This window comes from Hemiscyllium ocellatum, chromosome 28, assembly GCF_020745735.1.
Source record: "Hemiscyllium ocellatum isolate sHemOce1 chromosome 28, sHemOce1.pat.X.cur, whole genome shotgun sequence".
In the NCBI taxonomy this organism is placed as follows: Eukaryota; Metazoa; Chordata; class Chondrichthyes; order Orectolobiformes; family Hemiscylliidae; genus Hemiscyllium; species Hemiscyllium ocellatum.
Window position 1 is genome coordinate 6,046,340 of NC_083428.1, and position 25,275 is coordinate 6,071,614.

Consider the following 25,275-nt stretch of genomic DNA (forward strand, 5'->3'; position numbering starts at 1 on the left):
AGTGAGTTACTCTTTGAAGGGTCGTTGTGGACTGGTTGGGGCTGAAGGGCCTGTTTCCACACTGTAGCGAATCTAATCTAACCTAAGAAAAGGTTTCTTCATCCAAACCTACTCAGAAGTCTCTGTGCTGCCAACCTCACTGGAATCTTGTGAATACCTTCACGGAAACACCCGCACCATCCAAACCCACTCTCCCCACTCCTGCTCCTCACTACCAGTTGTCTCGAGAGAGAGCAAGTAAGACAATGGTGATTTTTATCATTGCTCAATAGCTGCCAACAGATCGGGCTAGGTGGTTGGAATGAATTTTCAAACCCGTTGTACTAAAACATGTGAGAGTTGACATGTGCTTTATACTTTATCAAGAAATGAACAGGTCCTGATCAATGTGGAACTGCACTGAGGTGAATTATGGAAGTTGAAGATTAAATTTGATCAATTTATCTTTGACAGATATCCGATTAGGTCACCAAGGCCTGGTTGCTATGGAGATAAATTTGAATACCCTGGCATCAGAACGTATGGAATTCGAGATCCTAGTGAGCAGTATGATGTCTACTGTTACATCAAAGAACTTAAAGGCAAGTCAGAGTTTTTGCTTAGTTCAAAAATGGTGAGAAATCAGGTCCAGGAGCTTGAATATAAAGCATTCCATTTAATTCTTCTGTGCACATTGACACCTCCGGCCTCCTGTCTTGTTTGTCTTTATTCGGACATTGGGTGTGGGCATCAGTGACAGGAACAGCATTTGTTTCTCATCCCTAACTGCCCTTGAATTAAGAAGCTTGTCAGGATCATTTCAGAGGAACAGTTAAAAATCAACAACAGTGTTATGAGTCTGGAATCACATGTAGACCAGACCAAGGTGGGGACAGGTCCTTCTCTTAAGAGCATTAATGAACCCAATGGGTTTTTACAACAATTGCTGCTGGATGTTATCGTTCCTGTTAGCAAGATCAGCTTTGTACTGCAGATTTATTGACTGAATTTAAGTTTCACCACTTGCTATGGTGGGATTTGAACTCATTTCTCCAATGCATTAGCCTGGGTTTCTGGATTACTTGCCAATGACATTCATACCACTACATCACTGTCTCCCCCAGGCACTGCAAATAATGCAGCCATTATTTTGATATTTTGGTCGGGAGATATTGCTACATGGATGTTAAGAAAAATAATTTAGTTATTGGGAAGGGAATGTGCTTGTTATTGGGTGTTGTACTTGGGGAGTGTTTGGAGCAATCAAGGAGAAAGATGCCAGAAAAGAGCAATAAAATCTGTCACTTTTATTTCCAATGTTCAATTCCTCTTATTTAGCCATTTCACACCTAACTTTGAGCTGTAATCACCTCCGTGCACTGCTGATCTTGTCTTTGAAGCTTAGACAAGCCACTTGTACATGCCAGCTGTTTGTTTTATAGAATTCCTATACTGAAGGAGGCCTTTCGGCCATCAAGTCCACTCCGAACAGTGTCCATCCCAGACCTATCTCCCCAACCTATCTTTAGAACCCTGCATTTCCTATGGCTAATCCACCTAGCCTGCACATCCCTGAACGTTATGGGCAACTAAGCATGACCAATCAACCCTAACGTGCACAGTTTAAGACTGTGGGAGGAAACCAGAGCACCCGGAGGAAACCCACGCAGACACGGGGGGAATGTGCAAACTCCACCCAGACAGTCACCTGAGGTTGGAATCAAACCTGGGTCCCTGATGCAGTGAGGCAGCAGTACTAGCCACTGAGCTGCCATTCTGCCCTGGATGGGACCTGGAAAGTGCTGTTGGACTGTACGTGTGGTGTGGTGACTTTAGTGGTTCCCCATTCCGACTGGGATAGTAAGTTGTTGTGAGACCTCCACTCTGTCTCATTACCAGACTGCTGACATCCATCTGCAGCTCTGTCTGAACAAGGCCAGGCTGAGTGTGAGATGACAAATGCTAACTATTACAGAGTAAAGGGGGACAAATTAAAATGCACCACATAGTGTTACTCAGATGAGAAAGAACTTTATTTACTTAGCACCTATCAAAATGGCAGGACAACACAAAGCATCTCACAGTCAGTGAAATACTTCTGAATAATGGTCAGCAGTGTAATATGAGCAACACCGTAGCAAATTTGTACACAGCAATTTCCCAGAAATAACACCGATAGCAACCGAGAAGCTGTTTTCCTCATGTTTATTGATGAATACGTATTGTCGGGGTGAACTCTCCATCTTCCTAATGGGGCAGTTTTTACATTTATCTTGTCCTGAGGGAGTACAAGGGACTTCAGCTTGACACCCTTTTCGATTGGTGACACTTCCCTTAACACTGCACTAGAGTGCGAGTCTAGATTATGGGGGATTTGCAGACTGCACCTTACTTGTAATCACAACTGCAGTGCAATGTGTTGTAGCTGTCCTGAGACAATTTGACTGACCAAGGTGCTGACCTGTCACTGGTCAGCTCACAGATAGACACCCACCATGTGAATGAGGGCCACCTCCTACCCCCTCTCAGTCTGGGGAAGTCAAATCCAAACAAGCAGCATGTGTTCACTCTTAAGCTTCAAGATAATGAAATGTTGATCAAAGACTCTCTGTATCATGTCAATTGGATCAGAGGGCTATGTGCCTTAGTGCACCCAATCACAGAAGCCTGATATTGGCTGAGAGTGATTTTCTTGACAAGAAATCATTTCACATCTGCCTGAAACTATCGGCCCTAAATAAATCTCATAATTACGTCTGATTGGTTGGAACATTCTCACTTCTCAGCAAAATGGTTACAGGATGAAGTTCCATTTCAAGGGCTTCAACCAAGACCCGAGGCTGGGGGAATGTTGCTCTGTCAGACACTTGGTAGGACATGGACAGGACATTATACGGAAGCCCTGTCCACACTAGTGATTCCATGAGGACAGTTTTGAAGAGGTATATGAGAGTCTTCCCAGTGTCTTGGTCAATGCTTATCCCACAACCGCTATCATTAAAACAGTTCATTTGCTTGTCATCCTTTTTATGTTTGTTGGATCTTTCTGTGTACAAATTGGCTGCTATGTTTTTCTACTGATTTTTATTCATTCATAGGACATGGGGCTGGCTTGCCAACATTTATTGCCAGTGTCTAGTTGCCCTTGAGAAGGTGGTGGTGAGCTGCCTTCTTGCACCTGAACATAGAACATTGAAAAGTACAGCACAGAGCAGGCCCTTTGGCCCACGATGTTGTGCAAGGGTTAATCCTAATGTAAAATAAAATAACTTAACCTACACACCCCTCAAATCATTGCTATCCATGTGCATATCCAGCAGTCGCTTAAATGTCCCTAATGACTCTGCTTCCACCACCACCGCTGGCAACGCATTCCATACATTCACAACTCTCTGCGTAAAGAACCTTCCTCTGACGTCCCCTCTATACCTTTTTCCTAATATCTTAAAGCTATGACCCCTCATACCATTCAATCCTGCCCTGAGGAAAGTCTCTGGATATTGGCTCTATCCATATCTCGATCAGGTCACCTCTCTTCCTTCTTCTCTCCGGAGAGAAAAGTCCGAGCTTAAAGTCCAAGATGTGGATGATTTGGAGAGAGTGTCGAAGAGATTAACCAAGATGTTGCCTGGTATGGGGCATTTTAGCTATGAAGAAAGGTTAGATAGACTGCATTTGTTTTCACTGGAGCGCAGGAGGTTGACGGGGGGGCGACCTAATAGACGTTTATAAGATTGTGAATGGCATGGATAGACCAGAAAGTACGAGGCTTTTTCCTAGGGTGGAGGGGTCAATTACACAGGTTCAAGGTGCAGGGAGGATGTTTAAAATAGACACGCGAGGCAAGTTTTTAACGCAAAGGCTGGTGAGTGCCTGGAATATGCTGCCAGAGGAGATACTGGAAGCAGAAACACTGCTAGCAGCATTCAAGAAACACCTGAACGAATACATGAATAGGAAAGGAACAGAGGATCCTGTAAGTGAAGACATTTTTAGTATGGAAGGGGAAAATGTGTCAACTCAGGCTTGGAGGGCTGAAGGGCCTGTGCCTGTGCTGTATTGTTCTTTGTTATTTGCTCATTGCAGTCCACCTTGTAGTCCGTATGCTGTTGATAGACCCTCATTGCTGTCAGGGAGATAATTCCAGAGTTTTGACCTAGCAACGCTGAAGGAACAATGGTATATTTTATTTCAAAGAAAGGTACAGAGGAAGGACAGTTAGTATTTTGGGTCTCATGACCCTTCTTCAGAACTGAAACATTAACTCTGCTTTGTCTCCATAGATGAGGTGCCGAAATAGCTCAGTTGGGAGAGTGTTAGACTGAAGATCTAAAGGTCCCTGGTTCAATCTTGGGTTTTTATCAGAAACTTTATGGGTGGAACGGTGGCACAGTGGTTAGCACTGCTGCCTCACAGCGCCAGAGACCTGTGTTCAATTCCCACCTCAGGCAACTGACTGTGTGGAGTTTGCACATTCTCCCCGTGTCTGCGTGGGTTACCTCCGGTTTCCTCCCACAGTCCAAAAATGTGCAGGCTAGGTGAATTGGCCATGCTAAATTGCCCGTAGTGTTAGGTGAAGGGGTAAATGTAGGGGAATGGGTCTGGGTGGGTTGCTCTTCAGAGGGTCGGTGTGGACTTGTTGGGCCAAAGGGCCTGTTTCCACACTGTAAATAATCTAATCTAATGATGTCCGTTTTTCCAGCAATTTCTGTTTTTGTTCCACCATCTGATATGGTGGGGTTTGAACTCAGGTCCCCTGGTTTGTCTGGGTCTCTGGAATTCTAATGTACTGACAATATCACTAGAATGACTCATCATTGCCTCCCTCATTACACCAGTGAGTACAATTCAGAAGTAATTAATTGGCTGCAAAAACCACGCTCTGGGGTGTCCTGATGTCATGAGAGTTGCAAGAGAAATTTCTTTCTCTTGTAAGCATGATTTAGTGTCATTAAGTCAGACAGTCATTATGGCCCAGGAACAGGTAATGAAGTTCATCAATTTCTGACTCAGTGTGGAAAGTTTTGACAATTGTTAGTGATTTCTGGGAATGAGATATTGTCAGGTTTTAATACAGGGACCTTGAATTTTATATGCAAAATTTCTTTATGTCTTCCAATGATGTCAAACAAGACATTCTGAGACATTCAATCCCCCTACCAAACCTGCAATTTGGGATTTTTAATTGGTTCACTTATGTGCATGGCATCATTGAAAGACTTCATACTTGTTAATCTGTACAACATGTTCTGTACAATCATCACTTTCCAGTGGCCTTCCTGTAGACCAGGTAAGTCAGTTCTCAACATCTTCACCAAGGCCGGAGTCCCAGCTTGGGTCCAGCCTGCTCAGCATTGATCAAATCCTGTAGTGATGGCAACAGGAACTGAGCCAGTGATTGCACAGTACAGTGATCTGATCTCAGTTGTCCCAAGCGAGAAGCCTTAACAGTAATTAAGGACATCTGTTTGCTTTTTTAAAGCATTGATCTTACATCCACCATGCTCTTACGGAGGGAATTCAAGGATGTTGTCCGAGCAATGATAATGGAACAGTGACATATTTCCGAGTCAGGAGGTTGAGTGCCATGGAAGGGAACATGTGGGTGGTTGTGGTGTTCTAACGAATCTGCTGCCCTTCTCCTCCTAGAAGGTAGAGGTCATGGGTTTGGAGGGTACAGTTGAAGGAACTAGGGCGAGCTGCTAAAGTACATCTTGTAGGCGATAAGACTGCAGCCACTCTGTAGCGAATAGAGTGAACATTTCCCCTGCAGAAAAAATTATTTTAATAACTCCCCTTTAAGAGAATTCCTTTGCTTTCCAATAACAGAAAATGAAAAAGAACATCAAGCTGTGACTCCATTAAGGGCTCACACACCAGACGGCCCGTGAGTGAAGACTGGGAGATGCCCGAAGGCCCATATCAGTCAGATAAAGTGGCTCTTGCGATGTACGAAGAGAATATCCTTCTATTATGTCAAGTATTAGTCGCTACAATGACTGACAACCCCTCTTCCTCTGTTCACAGGCAATGTATTTCATGAGACGACCACTCTGAAATTGAACCTGACTGAGGCTATGCATCAATGCCAGATGCAGGGAGCTGAACTAGCGACTGCTGGCCAACTGTACATGGCCTGGAGTCAGGGCTTCGATCAGTGCGACGCTGGCTGGCTGGCAGATGGCAGTGTGCGTTACCCCATTAACATTCCTCGAAGAAACTGCGGCGGAGATATGCCGGGCGTCAGGACGGTTTACCAACTCCCAAACAGGACGGGGTTTCCTGATGCTGGCTCAAAGTATGATGCCTACTGTTTCAGAGGTACGACTGTTACAGCAATACACTTGTTATATAGGTACGACCGTTACAGAGATATACTTATTATATAGATAGGACTGTTGTAAAGATACACTTGTTATATATGTACAACTGTTATAGAGACACTTGTTATATAGATAGGACTATTATAGAGATACACTTGTTATATAGGTACAACTGTTATAGAGACACTTGTTATATAGATAGGACTGTTCCAGAGATACACTTGTTATATAGATAGGACTATTATAGAGATACACTTGTTATATAGGTACAACTGTTATAGAGATACACTTGTTATGTAGGTACGACTGTTAAAGAGATACACTTGTTATATAGGTACACAGGGGCAACATTTTCACACAGAGGGTGGTACGAGTATGGAATGAGCTGCCAGAGGATGTGGTGGAAGCTGGTACAATTGCAATATTTAAGAGGCATTTGGATGGGTATATGAATAGGAAGGGTTTGGAGGGATAGGGGCCAGGTGCTGGCAGGTGGGACTAGATTGAGTTGGGATATCTGGTCAGCATGGATGGGTTGGACCGAAGGGTCAGTTTCAAGCTGTACATCTCTATGACTCTATGACTCTAACTGTTATGGAGATACACTTGTTATATAGGTAAGACTGTTATAGAGATACATTTGTTATATAGGTATGACTGTTACAGAGATACACTTAGATTACTTACAGTGTGGAAACAGGCCCTTTGGCCTAACAAGTCCACACCGACCCGCCAAAGCGCGGCCCACGCAGACCCATTCCCCTACATTTACCCCTTCACCTAACACTACGGGCAATTTAGCATGGCCAACTCACCTAACCTGCACATTTTTGGATTGTGGGAGGAAACTGGAGCACCAGGAGGAAACCCACACAGACACGGGGAGAATGTGCAAACTCCACACAGACAGTTGCCTGAGGTGGGAATTGAACCCGGCGCTCTGGCGCTGTGAGGCAGCAGTGCTAACCACTGTGCCACCGTACCGCCCACTTGTTATGTAGGTAGGACTGTTATAGAGATACATTTTTTCTATAGGTAGGACTGTTGTAGACATACACTTGTTATATAGGTAGGACTGTTATAGAGACGCTTGTTATATAGGTAAGACTGTTATGGAGATACACTTGTTATATAGGTACGACTGTTACAGAGATACACTTGTTACATAGGTAAGACTGTTATGGAGATACACTTATTATAAAGGTGCGACTGTTTTAGAGATATGAATCAAAAAGTGTGGTGCTGGAAAAGCACAGCCAGTAGGCAGCATCCGAGGAACAGGAGAGTCGGCGTTTCGAGCATAAGCCCTTCATCAAGAGCTTTGTCTTTGAATAGTCCTTCTCATAATACTGTCCCAATATTTGACACACTCTCAATTCCAATTCCACCAGTGCGGCACAGTGGCTCAGTGGTTAGTACTGCGGCCTACCAGCACTAGGGACCCAGTTTCGATTCCACCCTTGGGCGGCTGTCTGTGTTGAGGTTGCACATTCTCCCTGTGTCTGCGTGGGTGTGCACTGGTTTCCTCCCGCAGCCCAACGTTGTGCAGGGTAAGGTGGATTGGCCTTGCTCAATTTCCCATGGTGTCTAAGAAGGTGCAAGCTCGCTGGGTTAGGCAGGAGTTGCGGGTGCAGGGGTGGGTTTGGATGCTCTTCAGACAGTTGATAGGGACTCGATGGGCTGAATGGCCTGCTTTGACATTAGAGATTCTATGACTCTTTGATTCACTTTGGAAGAGTTCGAGTTCCACTTCATAGACTTTGAGCCAGCTGCAGGGCAACAATATTTCATTGTCAGAGATGCCATCTTCACAACAGTCTTAAACTGCAGCTCCATGAAGGTCACTATTGCCCTCACATTCCAGAGAGAAAGGAAGGGAGTTAAACCTGAGGGTCACCACACCTCAGGCATTGGGGGTAGTTTGACTTCAGTCAAAGTGGTGACCTCATGGTAACCTCAGCCAGTTCAGGAATTAAACTCTGCTGTTGGGATCTCATTTGCCATCCAACTAAGCTTTGCATCTTTGTTAACTTTTGAGGTGGATATTTAAGATCCTGTGCCACACTTAGACTAGAGGCAAGTGCATTTATCCATTAAACATCATTAGAAGAGATTATCTGGTCATTAACATATTGCTTACGGCAACTTGCTGGGAGCAACTTGGATTAAAGAAATGATTAAACCTCGTGAGTCGATAAAGTACTTTCTTGAATTAAGATGGGAAGTGCTGGAGAAACTCAGCAGTTCTGTGGAGAAAGAAACGGAATTAACCTTTTAAGTCCAGTGACCCTTCTTCAGAACTCATTTAAGTCCTTTCTTGAAATGCTTTAGAGAGTTCCAAGTTCATGAAATGTGCAATATTGATGCGAGCTAATCTATTTACTCAGATGTCCACAATGACTGGTGAAGCAAGTAGGGCGGTGTGGAATATTGTGGCTGCTGGAATTCTGAAATAAATGTAGACAATGCTGGAGAAGCTCAGTAGGTCTGGCAGCATCTGTGAAGAGAAAGAGAGAACAGAGTTAGTGTTTTGACTCTGGTCTGACTCTTCTTAAGAAATGAAAGATGTTGGAACAGAGGTTCTTTTTTGTACTTTTGATAGTGGCAGAGCAAGAGCCGGAGCACAGATGGTGTACAGACTCAGTCCAAAAGGCACAACAGTTGTTAATTGTGGGGAATGAAAAAGAGCAATGTACAAAGGGAGATATTAAAGTGTAAAAGGAAGAGGATTAGTCCTGTCTATTAAGTACAAGGTAAACAAGACACAAGCATGATAGATCTGTGGGTGAGGGGACAGGGGAGACAGAATGTAAGAAAAATGGAGAATGGACATAATTCAGTTAATTTCTGAAGTTATTGAATTCAATGCTGAGACAATGTAGAGTCCTTTAGTTGAAGTTATGTCATATTCTTAGCAAAGTGGAACATAAGATGCCATCCAACAATGGAGTCTATTCCACCCTTCAATCAAGTCATTGCTGATCTGTTTCTTAACTCCTTCAACACTCCTTGATCCATAAACTGTTAGTTATCCTCAAAATGAAACAAAAACTATAAAAGCTGGAAACCGGAAACAAACACAGGCAATGCTGGAGAAACTCAGCAGGTTTGGAAGTATCTGTGGAGAGAGAAACAGAGTTAACGTTTCAGATCCAGCAACCTTCTTCAAAACACAACAGACCCACTTTGAAAAAGGGTCATGGACGCAAAATGTTAACATTGTCTTTCTCTCCACAGAAGCTACCGGACCTGATGAGTTTCTCCAGCACTTTCTGTTTCTGTTTCCTTTAGTAATGTGGCCATATAAACATCCATCACTTTAATTTTTTAAAATTTCAGTTGGCTTCCAGCTTCAAAGATGTTGTCCGTAAAACATCAGAAGGGAATTAGGCCAATTAATGATCAAGTCTGCTCCACCATTCAATGAGATCATCTCAGATCTGATCATCCTCAATTCTGCTTTCTGCATTTTCTCCATTATATTTGATTCCCTTACTGAGTAAACATCTGTCTATCTCAGCCTTGAATATAGTTAATGACCTATTCCTCTACAACCCTCTGTGATAAAGCATTCCACAGATAATCATGGGGGAGGCATAGATAAGGTGAATAGCAAAGGTCTTTTCCTCAGGGTGGGGAAGTTCAAAACTGGAGGAAAGTGAGAGGAAAAAGATTTAGAAGGGACCTGTGGGACAATGTTTTCACGCAGAGGGTGATTTGTATGTGGAATGAGCTCCCAGAGGAAGTGGTAGATGCAGATACAGTTACAACATCTAAAAAACGTTTGGACAGGAACATGAATTTAACAAGGTTTAGAGGGATATGGACCAAATGCAGACAAATGGGACTAGATTAGTTTGGGAAACTTGGTCCAACTTGAACTAGTTGGACCGAAGGGTCTCTTTCCGTGCTGTTTGACTCTGTGACTCTATTCCCTGCTCGCTCATGGATACATAGCAAATGGGACCAGTTTAACTTGGGAAACATGGTTGGCATTGCTGAGTTACACCAGGGTCCGTTTCCGTGCTGTGTGACTCTATGATTCTAAATTCCTCCTCAACTCTGTCTTGGGTGGGCAATCCCTTATTCTGAGATGGTAACCTCTGTTCCTAGATTCTCCCACAAAGGGAAACAGCCTCTCACACTCACCCTGTCAATTCCCCAAAGAATCTTGTGTCTTTCAATAAGGTCGCCTCTCCTTCTTCGAAATGCCTAAAACTAAAGGCCCAACCTACTAAACATCTGCTTATAAGACAGTCCTCCAAACCTGGGATCATTCTAATGAACATTCCCTACACTGCCTGCAATGCTAGCTCAGGGGTGGCACGATGGCTCAGTGGTTAGCACTGCTGCCTCACAGCGCCAGCGATCCGGGTTTGATCCCAGCCTTAGGTGACTGCCTGTGTGGAGTTTGCATGTTCACCCCATGTCTGTGTGGATTTCCGCCAGGTGCTCTGGTTTCCTCTCACAGCCGTAAAGCTGAGGAGATCAGGAGGATTAGCCATGTTAAATGTAGTGTTACTGGGATGGGTTAAGGGCATGGGTCTGGATGGGATACTCTTTGGTGGGTCAGTGTGAACTTGATGGGCCAAATGGCCTTCTCCCGCACTGTAGGGATTGTATGATTCGATTTTTTCTCAGATAAAGGGTCCAAAGCTGTTCACTGTATTCCAGCTGTAGTCTGATGACTAAACTGATCACAGTTATTACTGGTAACATGTCACCAGAACATGTACCAGTTAAGTATATTGGATTATCTGAATCATCATGTACACCTGGAATGTTCTAGAATTTAGTGCAGCTGTGTTTTGTATACAGTGATGGATCTTGCTGCAAGTTCATTAATTGCGGACTGTTTATTAACTTTAAAGAAAATGCTTTCATCCTGTTGTACAAAACCACAACTGAGGAAAAGAGAACCAAGCCCTGTTTGGGCATTGGTACAGTTTAAAGCTGGGTTCGGTTTGCTAACCTTTCCTGATGCTGCTGGGCTCTCTGGGAATCAGAGATTACACTCTTGTACATTGCTATAAGTAGGTCCAGAGGTAAAGCTGCCATCGTCTGCCAAACCATTGGACTGTTCTCTTATTGGAGAGAAATAATCCATGGTGCCTGAGAGTCGCTGGAACTCGGGCAGGATGAAAAATTGAGATGCAGAGTCCTCAGCTGGTGCAGGAATTGAACCACTGCTGCTTTTTTTTCTCTATTTCAAAGGTTTATTTTATTCATAAGAAAGTCTTTATGTACCTGAACATACATAGCCACTATAGTAGTTCAGTTCTGTACAGTCTTTACATATGGAGAAGAAACAAACCCGAGGCATTTTTTAATTGTGCAAGATAATATTTACATGTATTTGAGGCACCAGGAGAGTCCAATAACTGAAACCGTATTAACTTGATTGTACATTGGCCGAGATGTTACTCTGCATTAGGCTTCAGACTGGTTTCACAGGCCAAAGGCCTGTACTGCGATGTCATGTTCTATGTTCTATTGCAAACTAGGCATCTGTGCTAACCAACCCCCCTTACAGAGAACTCTCCTTCTCAACCTCACCCCTTACTGGAGGTTTGGTGACCCTTAGGTTAAACCAGCCCCAGTCTGTCACGAGGTCAGCCAGGTGGACCTCATAGAATCTGAGAGACTGGGGCTGTTAGCCTGGTTCAATCAGGGAGCTCTGGTTGACAGACATAAACAGAAGTGTCAGGGGTTCTGTTCACTCTGAGAGCTGGTTCTGAGGAAGCTGGATCAGTGTCAAGGACTGTCCATGTGTAGATAAAGGGGGACTTGGTGATGGGATACCAGCCTCTCTGGAGTTATTTCAGTCATCCCTCTGTAGTGAGAGAGCAGCTGTATGGTTTAACAAGACTATAACAACTTCTACAAATCTAAAGGACTGATTAAGGGATCATTAAAAGAATTGGTTTTGATTTTCTTCAAAAGTTTGTCAGATATTACAAGAGATTGGAGGCTTTTTAATGACAGTCAAACATAGGCCAGGTAGTTCTTTCCATTCTGAAGAAGGGTCACTGGTCCTGAAACATTAACCCTGCTTCCCATCTTCACGGCTACCACCAGACCTGCTGAGTTTTTCCAGCAATTTCTGTTTCTGTAACTCGTTGTTTTCCTGATTGATATGATTGGTCCACCATGGCAATGCACATGTCAAGTCACCAGTCTAAGGGAGCGCGGTTCAGTTGGGAGTCACGTAGTGAACTCCTCCAGAAAATGTCCAACCAGAGTGGGTAACACTGACCTGGCTCAATGAGAACATCACTACTCTCAGCTCAAAGGGTTGGAAATGGCCACTGCTGTTCCATAACCTCTATGCATCGTAAGAACATAACAACCAGGAGCAGGAGTTGGCCATTCAGCCCCTCGAGGGTACCCTGTCATTTTGAATGATAATGGCTGATCTCACCTTGGCCTCAAACTGACCTTCCTGCCTGATCCCCATAACTCTTCAACCCTTTACTAATTAAAAATCTGTATTTATGTTTACTCAATGTCCTAACATCCACATGCTCTGGGGGAGTAAATTCCACAGACTCATGGCTTTTTCAGAAAAATAATATCTCATCGTCTCTGTTTTTAAGTTGCTACCCCTTATAGTAAAACTATGCTCTCTCTTTCTAGATTGGCTCAAATCAGGAAACATCCTCTCTGTTTGTCAATAATTTAGTATCTTATATACATCAATTAGGCCTTCTCGCATCCTTCTGCACTGCAGAGGGTATAGGCCTCAACTGTTTAATCATCGATCTCCAGTATCACTTGGAAAGACCCTTCAGGAGATTTTGAAGGCTGACACTCAATGATTCTCGCTTTTCCATTGCAGCCAATAGGGAAGTGTCCCGGTTGCCCTCTCCCTCCATCAGGAATCCAAAATGTAGCTGGGAATCTGTAACACAAACTCTATGCTGTCTGCCGATTCTTTTTGGCTTATTTAACATGCTGGGGGGGAGGGGGAGTCAGGGGGTGCGGTGTCGGGGGGAGGGGGGGGGCCTTACCCCAACGTGACTCCATATCAGGGTTCCAGGGATGGAACAAAAACAGAAATTGCTGGAAAAGCTCAGCAGGTCTGGCAGCAGCTGTGAAGAGAAATCAGAGTTAATGTTTCATGTCTGGTGACCCTTCAGTAAGGTAGGTTTGAGTGGGATGCTGTTTGGAGGGTCGGCGTGGACTCGATGGGCCGAATGGCCTACTTCCAAGTTGTAGGGATTCTATGGTTCTACCTGGTCTACAATGGGTGGCATGGGGGGGCTCAGTGGTAAGGAATGGTGCCCACAGCGCCAGGGACTTGGGTTTGATTTCACCCTGGGGCGGCCATCTGCGTGGATTCCCTCTGGGTGCTCCGGTTTCCTCCTGTGGCCCAAAGATGTGCAGGTTGGGTGGATTAGCCATCGGAAATGCAGGCTCCCAGGGATGGGATGCACTGCGGAGGGTCGGTGTGGACTCGATGGGCCGAATGGCCTGCTTTCACATTGTAGGGATTCTGCATTGTCTCAACTCTATTTTTCTTTATATGCTTCCTTTCACAAGAGTTGTCTGGAACTTACAGCACAGGAACCGAAAATTCGGCCCAGCCGATCTGTGATGGTATTTATCCTCCACTTGAGCCACATGCTGCCCTCCCTCATTGACCAGCCTGTCCTTCTGTCACTTTCTCGTTCATGTTTATCCAGCTTCTTCTTAAAGTGTATCTATGGCTTTAGCTCCAACTATTTCCTGCATTAGCAAATTTGATATTGTTTACACTTCCTGGAGAAAGAAATGTCTTCTGAATTCCTGATTGATTATATCAATGATCATCCCATGTTTTTCAACCTCACTCCCTCCCCAACCTTTGGGCAGAATCTTTGCGTCCCAATGGTGAGAAATTGGGGAGAATTGTGTGAGGTGGACAGTGAAGAGATTCCTGACTTTGGGAGCAAGAAACCCCACTGTCTAACCCAAAAGTGTTGAACAACAATTGGCATTGTCACTAGCGATCAGTAAGAAGCCTATTGCATGCATTAGCATTTCAGGGGAGGCAGTGGTCTAGCAGCATTGTCGCTACCCTATTAATCCAGAGACCTGGGAACATGGGTTGAAATCCTACCACAGCAGTTGGATGAACTTGAATTCAACGCAAAATCTGGAAATTAGAGTCTAATGATGATTATGACACCATTATCGATTGTTTGGAAAAACTCACCTGGTTCACTAACGTTCTTTCCGGAAGAAAATCTGTTGTCTTGACTAGTCTGGCCTACATGTGACCCCAGACCCACAGCAATGTGGTTGCCTATTAACTACACTCTGGGCAAAGAGAGATGGGTCATTGATGCTGGCCTAGTCAGGGACACATGCATCTCATTCATGCATTTTTAAAACTTCCCTGTGGAAATGTCATCCTACTGCATTGATTTCCCATTTTCCCATCCACCAGATAGGAACCATGGGCGGCCATTCTCAACATGAGTGTCAGAGCGGGTACCTGGCAACTCCAGACCTTTCCAACAGCTCGGGCCACACTCCACAGGCAGCTAGGGTACCTCCCCTCACCTTCAGCAGGACCTCTAGGTTCCATCACGAAAGCAAGGTGCCAATGGTCACCATGCTGTTCACCATGGGGTGGCAGGGTGGCTCAGTGGTCAGCACTTTTGCCTCACAGCACCAGGGACCCAAGTTTGTGTCCTGCCTTGGGTGATTATTTGTGTGGCGTTTGTACATTCTCCCTGTGGCTGTGTGGTTTTCCACCGGGTGCCTTTCATAATCCAAAGATGTGCAGGTTAGGTGGATTGGCCGTGGGAAATTACCTATAGTGTTCAGGGATGTGTAGCTTAGGTGCATTAGTCAGGGGTAAATGTAGAGTAATAGGGCAGGGGAATGGTTTGGGTGGGTTACTCTTTGGAAGGTCAGTGTGGACTTGTTGGGCTGAAGGATCTGTCTCCACACTATAGGGATTCTATGTTCTGGGGCAGGTTGACCAATTTTACCAGGACAGCTGTGCTTGGGGCCAGTGCTTGACAGGATGCATGGCTGGGATTTAAAGATGATGTTAGTGCCAGGAGTACCTGCCATTTCTGTCATGAGCAGTGCGGAGAGTGGGAGAATGTGAAGAGTGGGGAACCATGTAGATCCAGTGAGATTACATAAGATTTTGGGAAGATTACACAAGAAAGGGATTTTTGGATTTGGAGGGAGTGCAATGTAGGTTTATAAGAATGATACTTGGACTTAAGGGGTTAGGTTAGGAGGAGTAATTATACAAGTTAGGCCTGTTTTCTGTAGAGTTGGAAGACTAAGGGGTGATCTTGTCAAAGTCTTCAAGATATAAACAGGAAAAGACAGGGTAGATAAAGATAAACTATTTCCACTGTTTCGGGATTCTAGAACTAGGGGGCACAGTTTGAGAATTAGGGCCAGACAGATCAGGAGAGATATTAGGAAGCACTTCTACACACAGGGTGGGAGATGTTTGGGACTGTATTTCAACAAGGGCAGTGGATGCTGGATCTGTCGGTAATTTTAAATGTAAGATAATGTTTTGGTAAGGAAAGGTGCTAAGGGATAGGAGCCTAATGATGGTATGTGGTGTTAGACCATAAATCAGCCATATTCTCAATGAATGTGGAACAGGCTCGAGGGGTTGAATGGCCTGCTCCTGTTCTTATGTTCCTATTACTTGCTGGGGCTCATGGAGAGAAACCCTCTGATAAACTTGCCAAAAAATAACACGTTGCTGATTTTTGGTGAAATTCAGCTCTTTGTCCATCCTATCATACCTAATAATTTCTAAGACCTCACCAGGTCACCTCTCTATGTTTCCTTTTGAAAAGGAATGGGCCACAGCCTGTTCAACTTTTCCTGATTGGTGCAACCTTTCAGCTCTTCCCTACACACCAGCACTAGCTCTGAACTCAGACCAGCACTAGCTCTGAACTCAGACCAGCAGGATCCACATATCCTGAGCCATTTTACCTCCGTCCTCCCCACCTCCTGGAACACACTCTGGAACAGCTTATCTGCATTTTCCATCCAGACATTTAGTGGGAATGAGGAAAGGTTGTCTCCTCTTTTACATTGGGATGTTGAAGTGTCTTCCCTGTGTGAGATTGACAAAGAAAAGATGGGCATTGCTGGCTGAGCCAGCTTTTATTACCCAGAGGACAGTTAAAAGTCAATCACATCATGTTGATTCTGGTCTCATGCACTGACCAGGTAAGGACACCCTTCCCCAAAGGACGTTAGTGAACCAAATGGTTTTCTCCCCCAACAATGGAATCATGATCATCGTTTGACTCTTAATTCCAGATGTTTTTAAAATTGAACTCCATTTCCACCACCTACTCTTATGAGATTGTGAACCCATGTCCCCAGTCTCTGGGTTAATAGACCTAACAATAACAGCATCGCTGGCTAATAGTTGACACCAGAAGTGGAGAGACAGAAGGGGTGAAAGAGTGAGTATGGATCCTGAAGACAATCATCAAACTTGGCATGGTAACTCTGTTTTTCTCTCGCCTCAGACACTGCCAGACTTGCTGAATTTCTCTAGCACCTCCTAATTTCTCTTTAGATTTCTGACACCTGCAGTATTTTGCTTTTAATTATGTATATGTGTGGGAAGGGGGTCATGTTACTTTGACCTCTTGCACATTGGCTGTCTTCCACATTGCAATCAGCTGTTAGGGAGAGATGTAGTGGGTGAGGGCAGTGGGAATAGTGAGGATCATAGTGACATCAGACAGCTTGCCAGGAAGCTACAATTTGAACGTTTACGAGTGAGTAAGTGTAACCAACAGATCAAAGGCTTTGTTAATTGGCACAGTTAATCTTCCTGGCTGCTTATACGTTTAATCAAAGCAGCATTCTGAAACCCTGAGGCAAGAAAGATTACAACCGGCAGAAGCTTTCTCTTAATAATTCTTTGAAATATTTAATGTAGACTTGCATGCTCATTGTGCAGCGACATCAAGCAAGATGAGCTGTGTGTGGGGTGATGATATGGGACCCATCTTCCATATTGGCACGGGTCACTGTCAATCACTGGCACCATACCCTTGATTTTGACGTGTCTTGGTTGAGTTATCCGATGCCAGTACAAACTTGTTTGGTTGTTGTCAAAGTGTAGGATCCCATAGTATTTTATTTTAATGGAGATATCCTTCTGCAATTGGGCTCTTGTGTAGGTGCTATCACACCTCCCAGCTTCGGAGAGGTGAACGGAAAAAAAGATTCATGTTTATGTTGTGCCTTTCATGACTTTAACAGTGTCCAAAGTACCTTACCATCAAATATGTATCTCTGTGGTGTTGTCACTTGTACTTTCAGGAAATGCAGTCAGTTTATGTCGAGTAAGTTCCTCCAAGAGGAATATATTTAGAGTAATCTTCGTTGGGTGTTTGTTATATATAGGTTATGGAACTATAAACAAGGAACAAGATGAGGCCACTCAGCCCTTTGAGCCTGTTACCCCAGTCAATAAAATTGTGGCTGAGCTGACTTTAACCCAAGGTCTGCATTTCTCCATATCCCTGTAATCTTTCACCCCCTTGGCCAACGAGAATCCATCTCCCTCTGCCTTAAAAATATTTAAAGATTCTGCACCCACAGCCTTTTGACAAAGGGAATACTTAAAACTTACAACCCTCCTAAGACAAAAAAGGAAAACTTCCTCATCTCTATTTTAAATAGGTGACCACTTAATTTTAAACTATGAGCTCTAGTTCTAGATCCTTCCTCAGTTCACCTGGCGAAGGGGCAGTGCTCCGAAAGCTTGTGATTAAGTAAAATGTTAGACTATAACCTGGTGTCATGTGACTTCTGACCTTGTCCACCCCAGTCCAACACTGGCACCTCCACAAGTTTGGTTTCCTCTCACAGTCCAAAGATGTGTAGGTTAGGGTAAATTGGCCATGCTAAATTGTCCATAGTATTCAGGGATGTGTAGATTAGGTGCATTATTCAGGGTAAATGTAGGGAAATGGGTCTGGGTGGGATACTCTTTGGAGGATTGGTGTGGATTTGTTGGGCCAAATGGCCTGTTTCCACACTGTAGGGATTCTATGATATTTCAATTAAGTCACCTCTGATTCTTCTAAACTCCAGAGGGTACAGGTCTAGCCTTTTTTCTTAAGGCAATCATTCATTCCAGGTATTAATTTAGGAAATCTTCGCTGAGCTGATTCCAACTCTTTAATGTCCTTCCTTAAGGACATTGACTTGCACTGTATGCAGTACTCCAGATGTGATCTCACTAATACCCTGTATAACTATAGCATAACCTCCCTACTTTTGCATTCAATATTCCTCTTGTAACGAAATGTATTCTACTGGCTCTCCTGATTACTTGCTGCACCTGCACACTAACCTGTGATTCATGCACTAAAACAAATAGATTTCTCTGCATCTCAGAGCTCTGCAACTTCTCACCATTGAGATAATATGATGTTATTTATTCTTTCTGCCAAAATGGACAATTTCACATTTTCCCACATTATACTCCACTTGCCAGAACTTTGCCTACTCACATAGCCTATCTACATTCCTTTGTAGCTTCCTTATATCACTTCCACAACTCACTTTCCTACATCCTTGCATTATTAGCAACTTTAGCGGATAGAGTCACAGAGTCAACAGACCCTTTGGTTCAACTTGTCTGCCCTGATCAGACATCCCAATCTGACCTAGCCCCATTTGCCAGCATTTGACCCACATCCCTCAAAACCCTTCCTATTCATGTATCCATCCAGATGCCTTTTAAATGCTATATTGTACCTGCCACTGACTGCTCATTCCATACGTGCACCTCCCTCTGCATGGACAAATTTACCCCTCAGGTTCTTTTTAAGTCTTTTCCCTCTCACCTTAAACCTATGCCCTCTAGATTTGGACTCGCCTACCCTGAGAAAAAGATCTTGGCTAATCATCCTTTTATAAACCTCTATAGGGTCACCCTTCAGCCTCCGAAGCTCCAGGGTAAAAGTGCCCCAACCTATTCAGCCTCTCCATGTCGTTCAAACTCTTCAGGCTGAGCAACATCCTTGTAAATCTTTTCTGCACCCTCTCAAGTTTCACAACATCTTTCCTATAGAAGGGCAACCAGAATTGTACACAGTATTCTAAAAGTGGCCTTACCAATGTCCTGTACAGCCACAGCAAGACATCCCATGCTCAGTGTTCTGACAAATGAAAGCAAGCATGCCAAATGGCTTCTTCAACATCCTGATGAAGGGTTCCTGCCCGAAAAGTCGATTTTCCTACTCAGATGCTGCCTGACCGCCTGTGCTTTTCCAGCACCACTCTAATCTTGACTCTAATCTCCAGCATCTGCAGCACCCACTTTTGCCTTCTTCAACATCCTGTCTACCTGTGACTCTACTTTCAAGGAATAATGCATCACTAGTTCTCTTAGTTTGGCAACACTTTCCAGAGCCCTACCATTAACTGTAGAAATCTTGCCCTAGTTGACCTTACCAAAATGCAACACCTCACATTTATCTATATTAAACTCCGTTTGCCAATCCTCAGCCCATTGGCCCATCTGATTAAGGCACTCTGAGATAATCTTCTTCACTGTCCACTATCCACCTATTTTGTTGTCATCTGCAAACTGACAAATCATACTTCTTATATTCATATCCAAATCATTTATATAAATGATGAAGAACAGTGGACCCAGCACCGATCCCTGGGGCACACCGCTGTCACAGGCCTCCAGTCTGAAAAGCAGTCCTCCACCACCACCTTCTCTCTCCTACCTTCAAGCCAATTTTGTATCCAATTGGCTAGATCTCCTGGATCCCATGTGATCTAATCTTACTAAGCAGTCCATAATATGGAACCTTCTTGAATGCTTCGCTGAAGTCCACATAGACAATGCAAGTGTTCCAAATGGCTTCGAGGAGAAAGTGAGGACAGCAGATGCTGGAGATCAGAGCTGAAAATGTGTTGCTGGAAAAGCGCAGCAGGTCAGGCAGCATCCAAGGAACAGGAGAATCGGTGTTTCGGGCATAAGCCCTTCTTCAGGCTTATGCCCTTCTTCCCGAAGAAGGGCTTATGCCCGAAACATCGATTCTCCTGTTCCTTGGATGCTGCCTGACCTGCTGCGCTTTTCCAGCAACACATTTTCAGTTCCAAATGGCTTCTTCAACATCTTGAAGGTGCTGCCTTCATCAATCTTATTTGATATATCTTCAAAAAACTCAATTAAGTTAGTGAGACATGATTCCCCATGCACAAAGCCACTTTAATTATCTCTAATCAGTCCTTGCCTTTCCAAATGCTTATAAATCCTGTCCCTCAGAATCCCCTCCAACAACCTACCCACCACTGACATAAGGCTCTCAGGTCTACAGTTCTCTCACATTTTCTTACTGTCTTTCTTAAATAATGGTACAACAATAGCTACCCTCCAATATTCTAGCACCTCACCCGTGGCTGTTGATGGTACAAATATCGCTACTAGGGGCGCAGAAATCTCTTCCCTAGCTTCGTACAATGTTCTGGGAAACACCCGATCAGGTCCTGGGGATTTATCTACTTTTATATGTTTAATTCCTCCAGCACCTCCTCTTCTGTAATGTGGACACTTGTCAACACATCACTACTTATTTCCCCAAGCACTCTACCTCCCTGTCACTCTCCACAGTAGATACTGATGTGAAATATTTTTTAGTATCGCACCTATCTCCTGTGGTTCCATATATTGTGACAGTGCTGTCACTTTAATAAGGTCATTTTGTCCTTGGGTTTTTTTTAAGAGAAGGAGCTGAAAATGTGTTGCTGGAAAAGCACAGCAGGTCAGGCAGCATCCAAAGAACAGGAAATTCGACGTTGAGAGGTTGTAAAGGTAGAGGTGCCAAAATGTCTACTTTAACAATGGCATCAGAGTGGCCAGTTCTCCCAGTTCAGGTTTTTTCTAGTTTGATTTAGTTGTAACAGGGAGAAGCCTCTGCAGCGCAGACAAAGGTTCCAAGCTTCAGCAGATGCTTCTTGACTGACTGCTTTCTGGAATCTCTCCTGCCTGTAAGAACTTGTGTTTGAATGTACTTTTTCCCAATGGATGTGTTCTGGGGATGTAATGGGAATTGGAATAGCTCCTTAGTTCAGTTGCTGTGTTGCGTCAGGTAGGTTACCTTAAATTCTGTTTTCTTTTGTTCATGTTTCAACGGTAGTGTTTAAATCAACTCTGTTTTGTTTAAAGCTGAGTGGTTTGACCAGCTGCATCACACCTGGAATATCCACTTCATATCTGTCTTTAAAATAAGAAAAAGTTAGGGGGTCTGGGCTACCTTCTTAAAATATTTTGAGGGGTTCTGGCTTGGTCCATAACAACATAGGCAGCCACATTAATTTTTAAGGGACCTTATTCTCTCCCTTGTTACTATTTTGTCCTTAATGTACTTATAGAGTCTCTTTGGTGTCTCGTTAACTCTATTTGCTAAAGCTATCTCATGTTCCATTTTGTTTTCCTGATTTCTCTGCTACTGCCCTTATACTCCTCTAAGGGTTTACTTGATCCTAGCCATCGAGATCTGATATATGCCTCCTTCGTTTTTCTTGACAAGAACCTCAATTTCTCTAGTCATCCAGCATTCCTTACACCTACCAGCCTTGCCCTTCACACAAACAGGAACATACTGTCTCTGAACTCTCATTATCTCATTTTTAAAGGCCTCCCACATCCCAACTGTCCCTTTACTACAAATAGCCTCCCCCAATCAACCTTTGAAAGCTACTGTCTAATACCGTCAAAACTGGCTGATTTCCAGTTTAGAACTTTAACTTCTCGATCAGTTCTTTTCCATCACTATTTTAAAACTAATAGAATTGTGATCACTTGTCCCAAAGTGCTCCCTTAGTGACACCTCACTCACTTGCCCTGCCTTATTTCCCAACAGAAGGTAAGTTTTTCTCCTTCTCTAGTAGGTACATCCACGTATTGAATAAGAAAGTTTTCTTGTACACACTTAACAAATTCTTCCTCATCCAAGCCTTGAACACTATGACAGTCGATGTTTGTAAAATCCCCTACTATTTCAATCCTATTATTCTTACAGAAATCTGAGATCTCCTTATTTATTTGCTTCTCAATGTCTTGCTGACTGGGTGGGCGGCACGGTGGCACAGTGGTTAGCACTGCTGCCTCACAGAGCCAGGGACCTGGGTTCAATTCCCGACTCAGGCAACTGACTGTGTGGAGTTTGCACATCCTCCACGTGTCTGCGTGGGTTTCCTCTGGGTGCTCCGGTTTCCTCCCACAGTCCAAAGATGTGCAGGTTAGGTGAACTGGCCATGCTAAATTGCCCGTAGTGTTAGGTAAAGGGGTAAATGTAGGGGAATGGGTGGGTGGCAGGTTGGTGTGGACTTGTTGGGCTGAAGGGCCTGTTTCTACACTGTAAGTAATCTAATCTAAAAGACTATTGAGGGGCCTATAATACAATACCAGCAAGATGATCATCCCTTTCTTACTTCTCACTGGATGATCTTCCAGGAATATCGTCCCTAAGTACAGCAATAATGTTAACCCGAAACAAAAATGCCACATTTCCTCTACTCTTGCCTCCTTTTTAATCCGTTCCTATAACATCTATACCCTGGCACATTAAGCTGTCCCAGATGCTGCCTGACCTGCTGTGCTTTTCCAGCACCACTCTGATTTAAACTCTGGTTTCCAGCATCTGCAGTCCTTACTTTTGCCTACATTAAGCTGTCAGTCCTGTCCATTCCTGAGCCACATTTCTGTAATAGCTATGATATCTCAGACCTGTGTTCTAAAACATGCCCTACATTCGTCTGCCTTTCCTGTCAGGCCTCTTGTATTGAAGTAAATGCAATTTAATTTACTAGTCTTACCTTATTTTCTGCCATTCTGTTGTCTGACTTAACCATTAGACTTGCTCTGCTTATCTATTGTACCAGCCTTGGCTTTTCCTTATTTCTCACTATGGCTTTGGCTCCCCCCACGAGTGGCAGTAACAAATTTCCCTGCAAGGGTATTGGTCCCCTTCCAATTCAGATGGATCATGTCCACTTACACAGGTCAGTTCTATCCCCGAAGAGATCCCAACTCTCCAAAAGTATGAATCCTTGCCCTCTACACCAGCTCTTTGGCCATGCAATTCATTGTTTCCATTTGCTATTCTTAATCTCACTAGCACGTGGCACTGGTAACAGTCCAGACATTTCTACCCTTGAGGCCCTACTTTTTAAGCTGCTGCCTAGTTTCCGATATTCTTATGCACAGCCTCCTCTCTTTCCCTACCGATGTTGTTGGAACCAATGTGCATAATGATCTCCTGCTGGTCATTTTCCCCTTTCAGAATATTCTGCAGCCTCTCCAAGACATCCTTGATCTTGGCACCAATGATGCAACACACCATCCTGACGTCTCTCTATCAGCCACAGAAATGGCTCTCTTTGGTCCCTTCACCCCTTCGCCAGGGTATAGATGTTATAGGAACGGATTAAAAAGGAGGCAAGAGTAGAGGAAATGTGGCATTTTTGTTTCGGGATAACATTATTGCTGTACTTAGGGACGATATTCCTGGAAGATCATCCAGTGAGAAGTAAGAAAGGGATGATCATCTTGCTGGTATTGTATTATAGGCCCCTCAATAGTCTTTTAGATTAGATTGCTTATAGTGTAGAAACAGGCCCTTCAGCCCAACAAGTCCACACCAACCTGGAGTTGAGGCTCCAGCATTGACCACTCACGTCATTCTGCCAGGCTTTGTTAGGAAAGGAAATTGAGAAGAACTCCCCTCCCTTTACAAAATAGTGTCACAGGGTGTCTCACATACATCAGATGGGGAGGGGAAGGAGATCGGGCTTCAGTTTAGCAATTTGGCCGAAGGACAACACCTCCAACAGTGCAGTACACCTTCAGTCCTGCTCTGGTAGTGCTGGCACACTGTAATCCCTTAGTGAGGCTTCTACATGCTGACTCAGAAGTGAGAACACTGGGGGGCCACAGCTAATGTTCAAATGCCACTGAGCAAGGTCTTTAATGGAACAATTAATTGACTCTCTTTGACTTCAATGGTACATGGAGAATGAAAACTAAACTAAAAGGAAATGCTGCTGGAAGACTGACTTTCATATACGACAATCACCAGTGTCTTTTGTTCCCTTTAACATTTGACATCAGTTTCAGACCGAGTACTTTGTAAAGTTTATGCCAGTTTATCTTTATATTCTAATCCTGCAGGTTAACCACTTTGAATGAATGTGCAGTGCAAATTACTGATAGATTTTGCAAAATATTTAACCACAACAAAATGGAGGCTTTGAGGGTCTTGGTGCACATGGTAGTGTCCCTCTGATGAAGAAGGTCCAAGTTCATGCTCAGATTTGTGCCATAATGCATCAGAACATAGTGAGGGTGATACAAGAAGAAGTATCACATGGTGAGTAGTTAGGGTATGGAAAGCACTGCCTGCAAATGTGGTGGAGGCACTTTGATTGAGACATTCAACAGGAGTTAGATGGCTATTTGGATAAAAATGGTGTGCAGGGAAACGGGGAAGAGAGTAGGAGATTGGGCACTAGGTATTAGAACTAGTACAAGCACAGTGGACTGAATGGCCTCCTCCTACACTGTAGTAATTCTGTGAGCAGGCTGGTTAGAATAGCCTGGGCTGTCATCAGTCAGGATTGGAGGTTGATGTACAAAGGAAGGAAGTTAAGACCAAACCAATTAACTCTTCGTCCAATCATATTCGGTTAGCGCCAATAGTCACATATTCTCCTTTAGAGCCTCCAGTGAGTCACATCCAGTGCATCCCTCTCTGTCTTTCTCTCTGTCTCTGTCTCTCTCTAGTAAAAAGTGAGGTCTGCAGATGCTGGAGATCAGAGCTGAAATGTGTTGCTGGTCAAAGCACAGCAGGTCAGGCAGCATCCAAGGAACAGGAAATTCGACGTTTCGGGCCAGAGCCCGAACCCTAACCCTAACCCTAACCCTAACCCATTCCTGATGAAGGGC

The 25,275-nt window shown here is 44.0% G+C and overlaps 1 protein-coding gene across 1 annotated transcript in view; it reads left to right on the forward strand.

Annotated features, from left to right (window-relative positions):
- ncanb (neurocan b) overlaps positions 1-25,275 on the forward strand; it is a 274,307-nt gene that overhangs the window by 121,705 nt on the left and 127,327 nt on the right. Inside the window, exons 6-7 of the mRNA XM_060846570.1 lie at positions 454-581; positions 6,007-6,300. Coding sequence (XP_060702553.1) covers positions 454-581; positions 6,007-6,300 — 422 coding nt within the window. The remainder of the gene's footprint in view (positions 1-453; positions 582-6,006; positions 6,301-25,275) is intronic.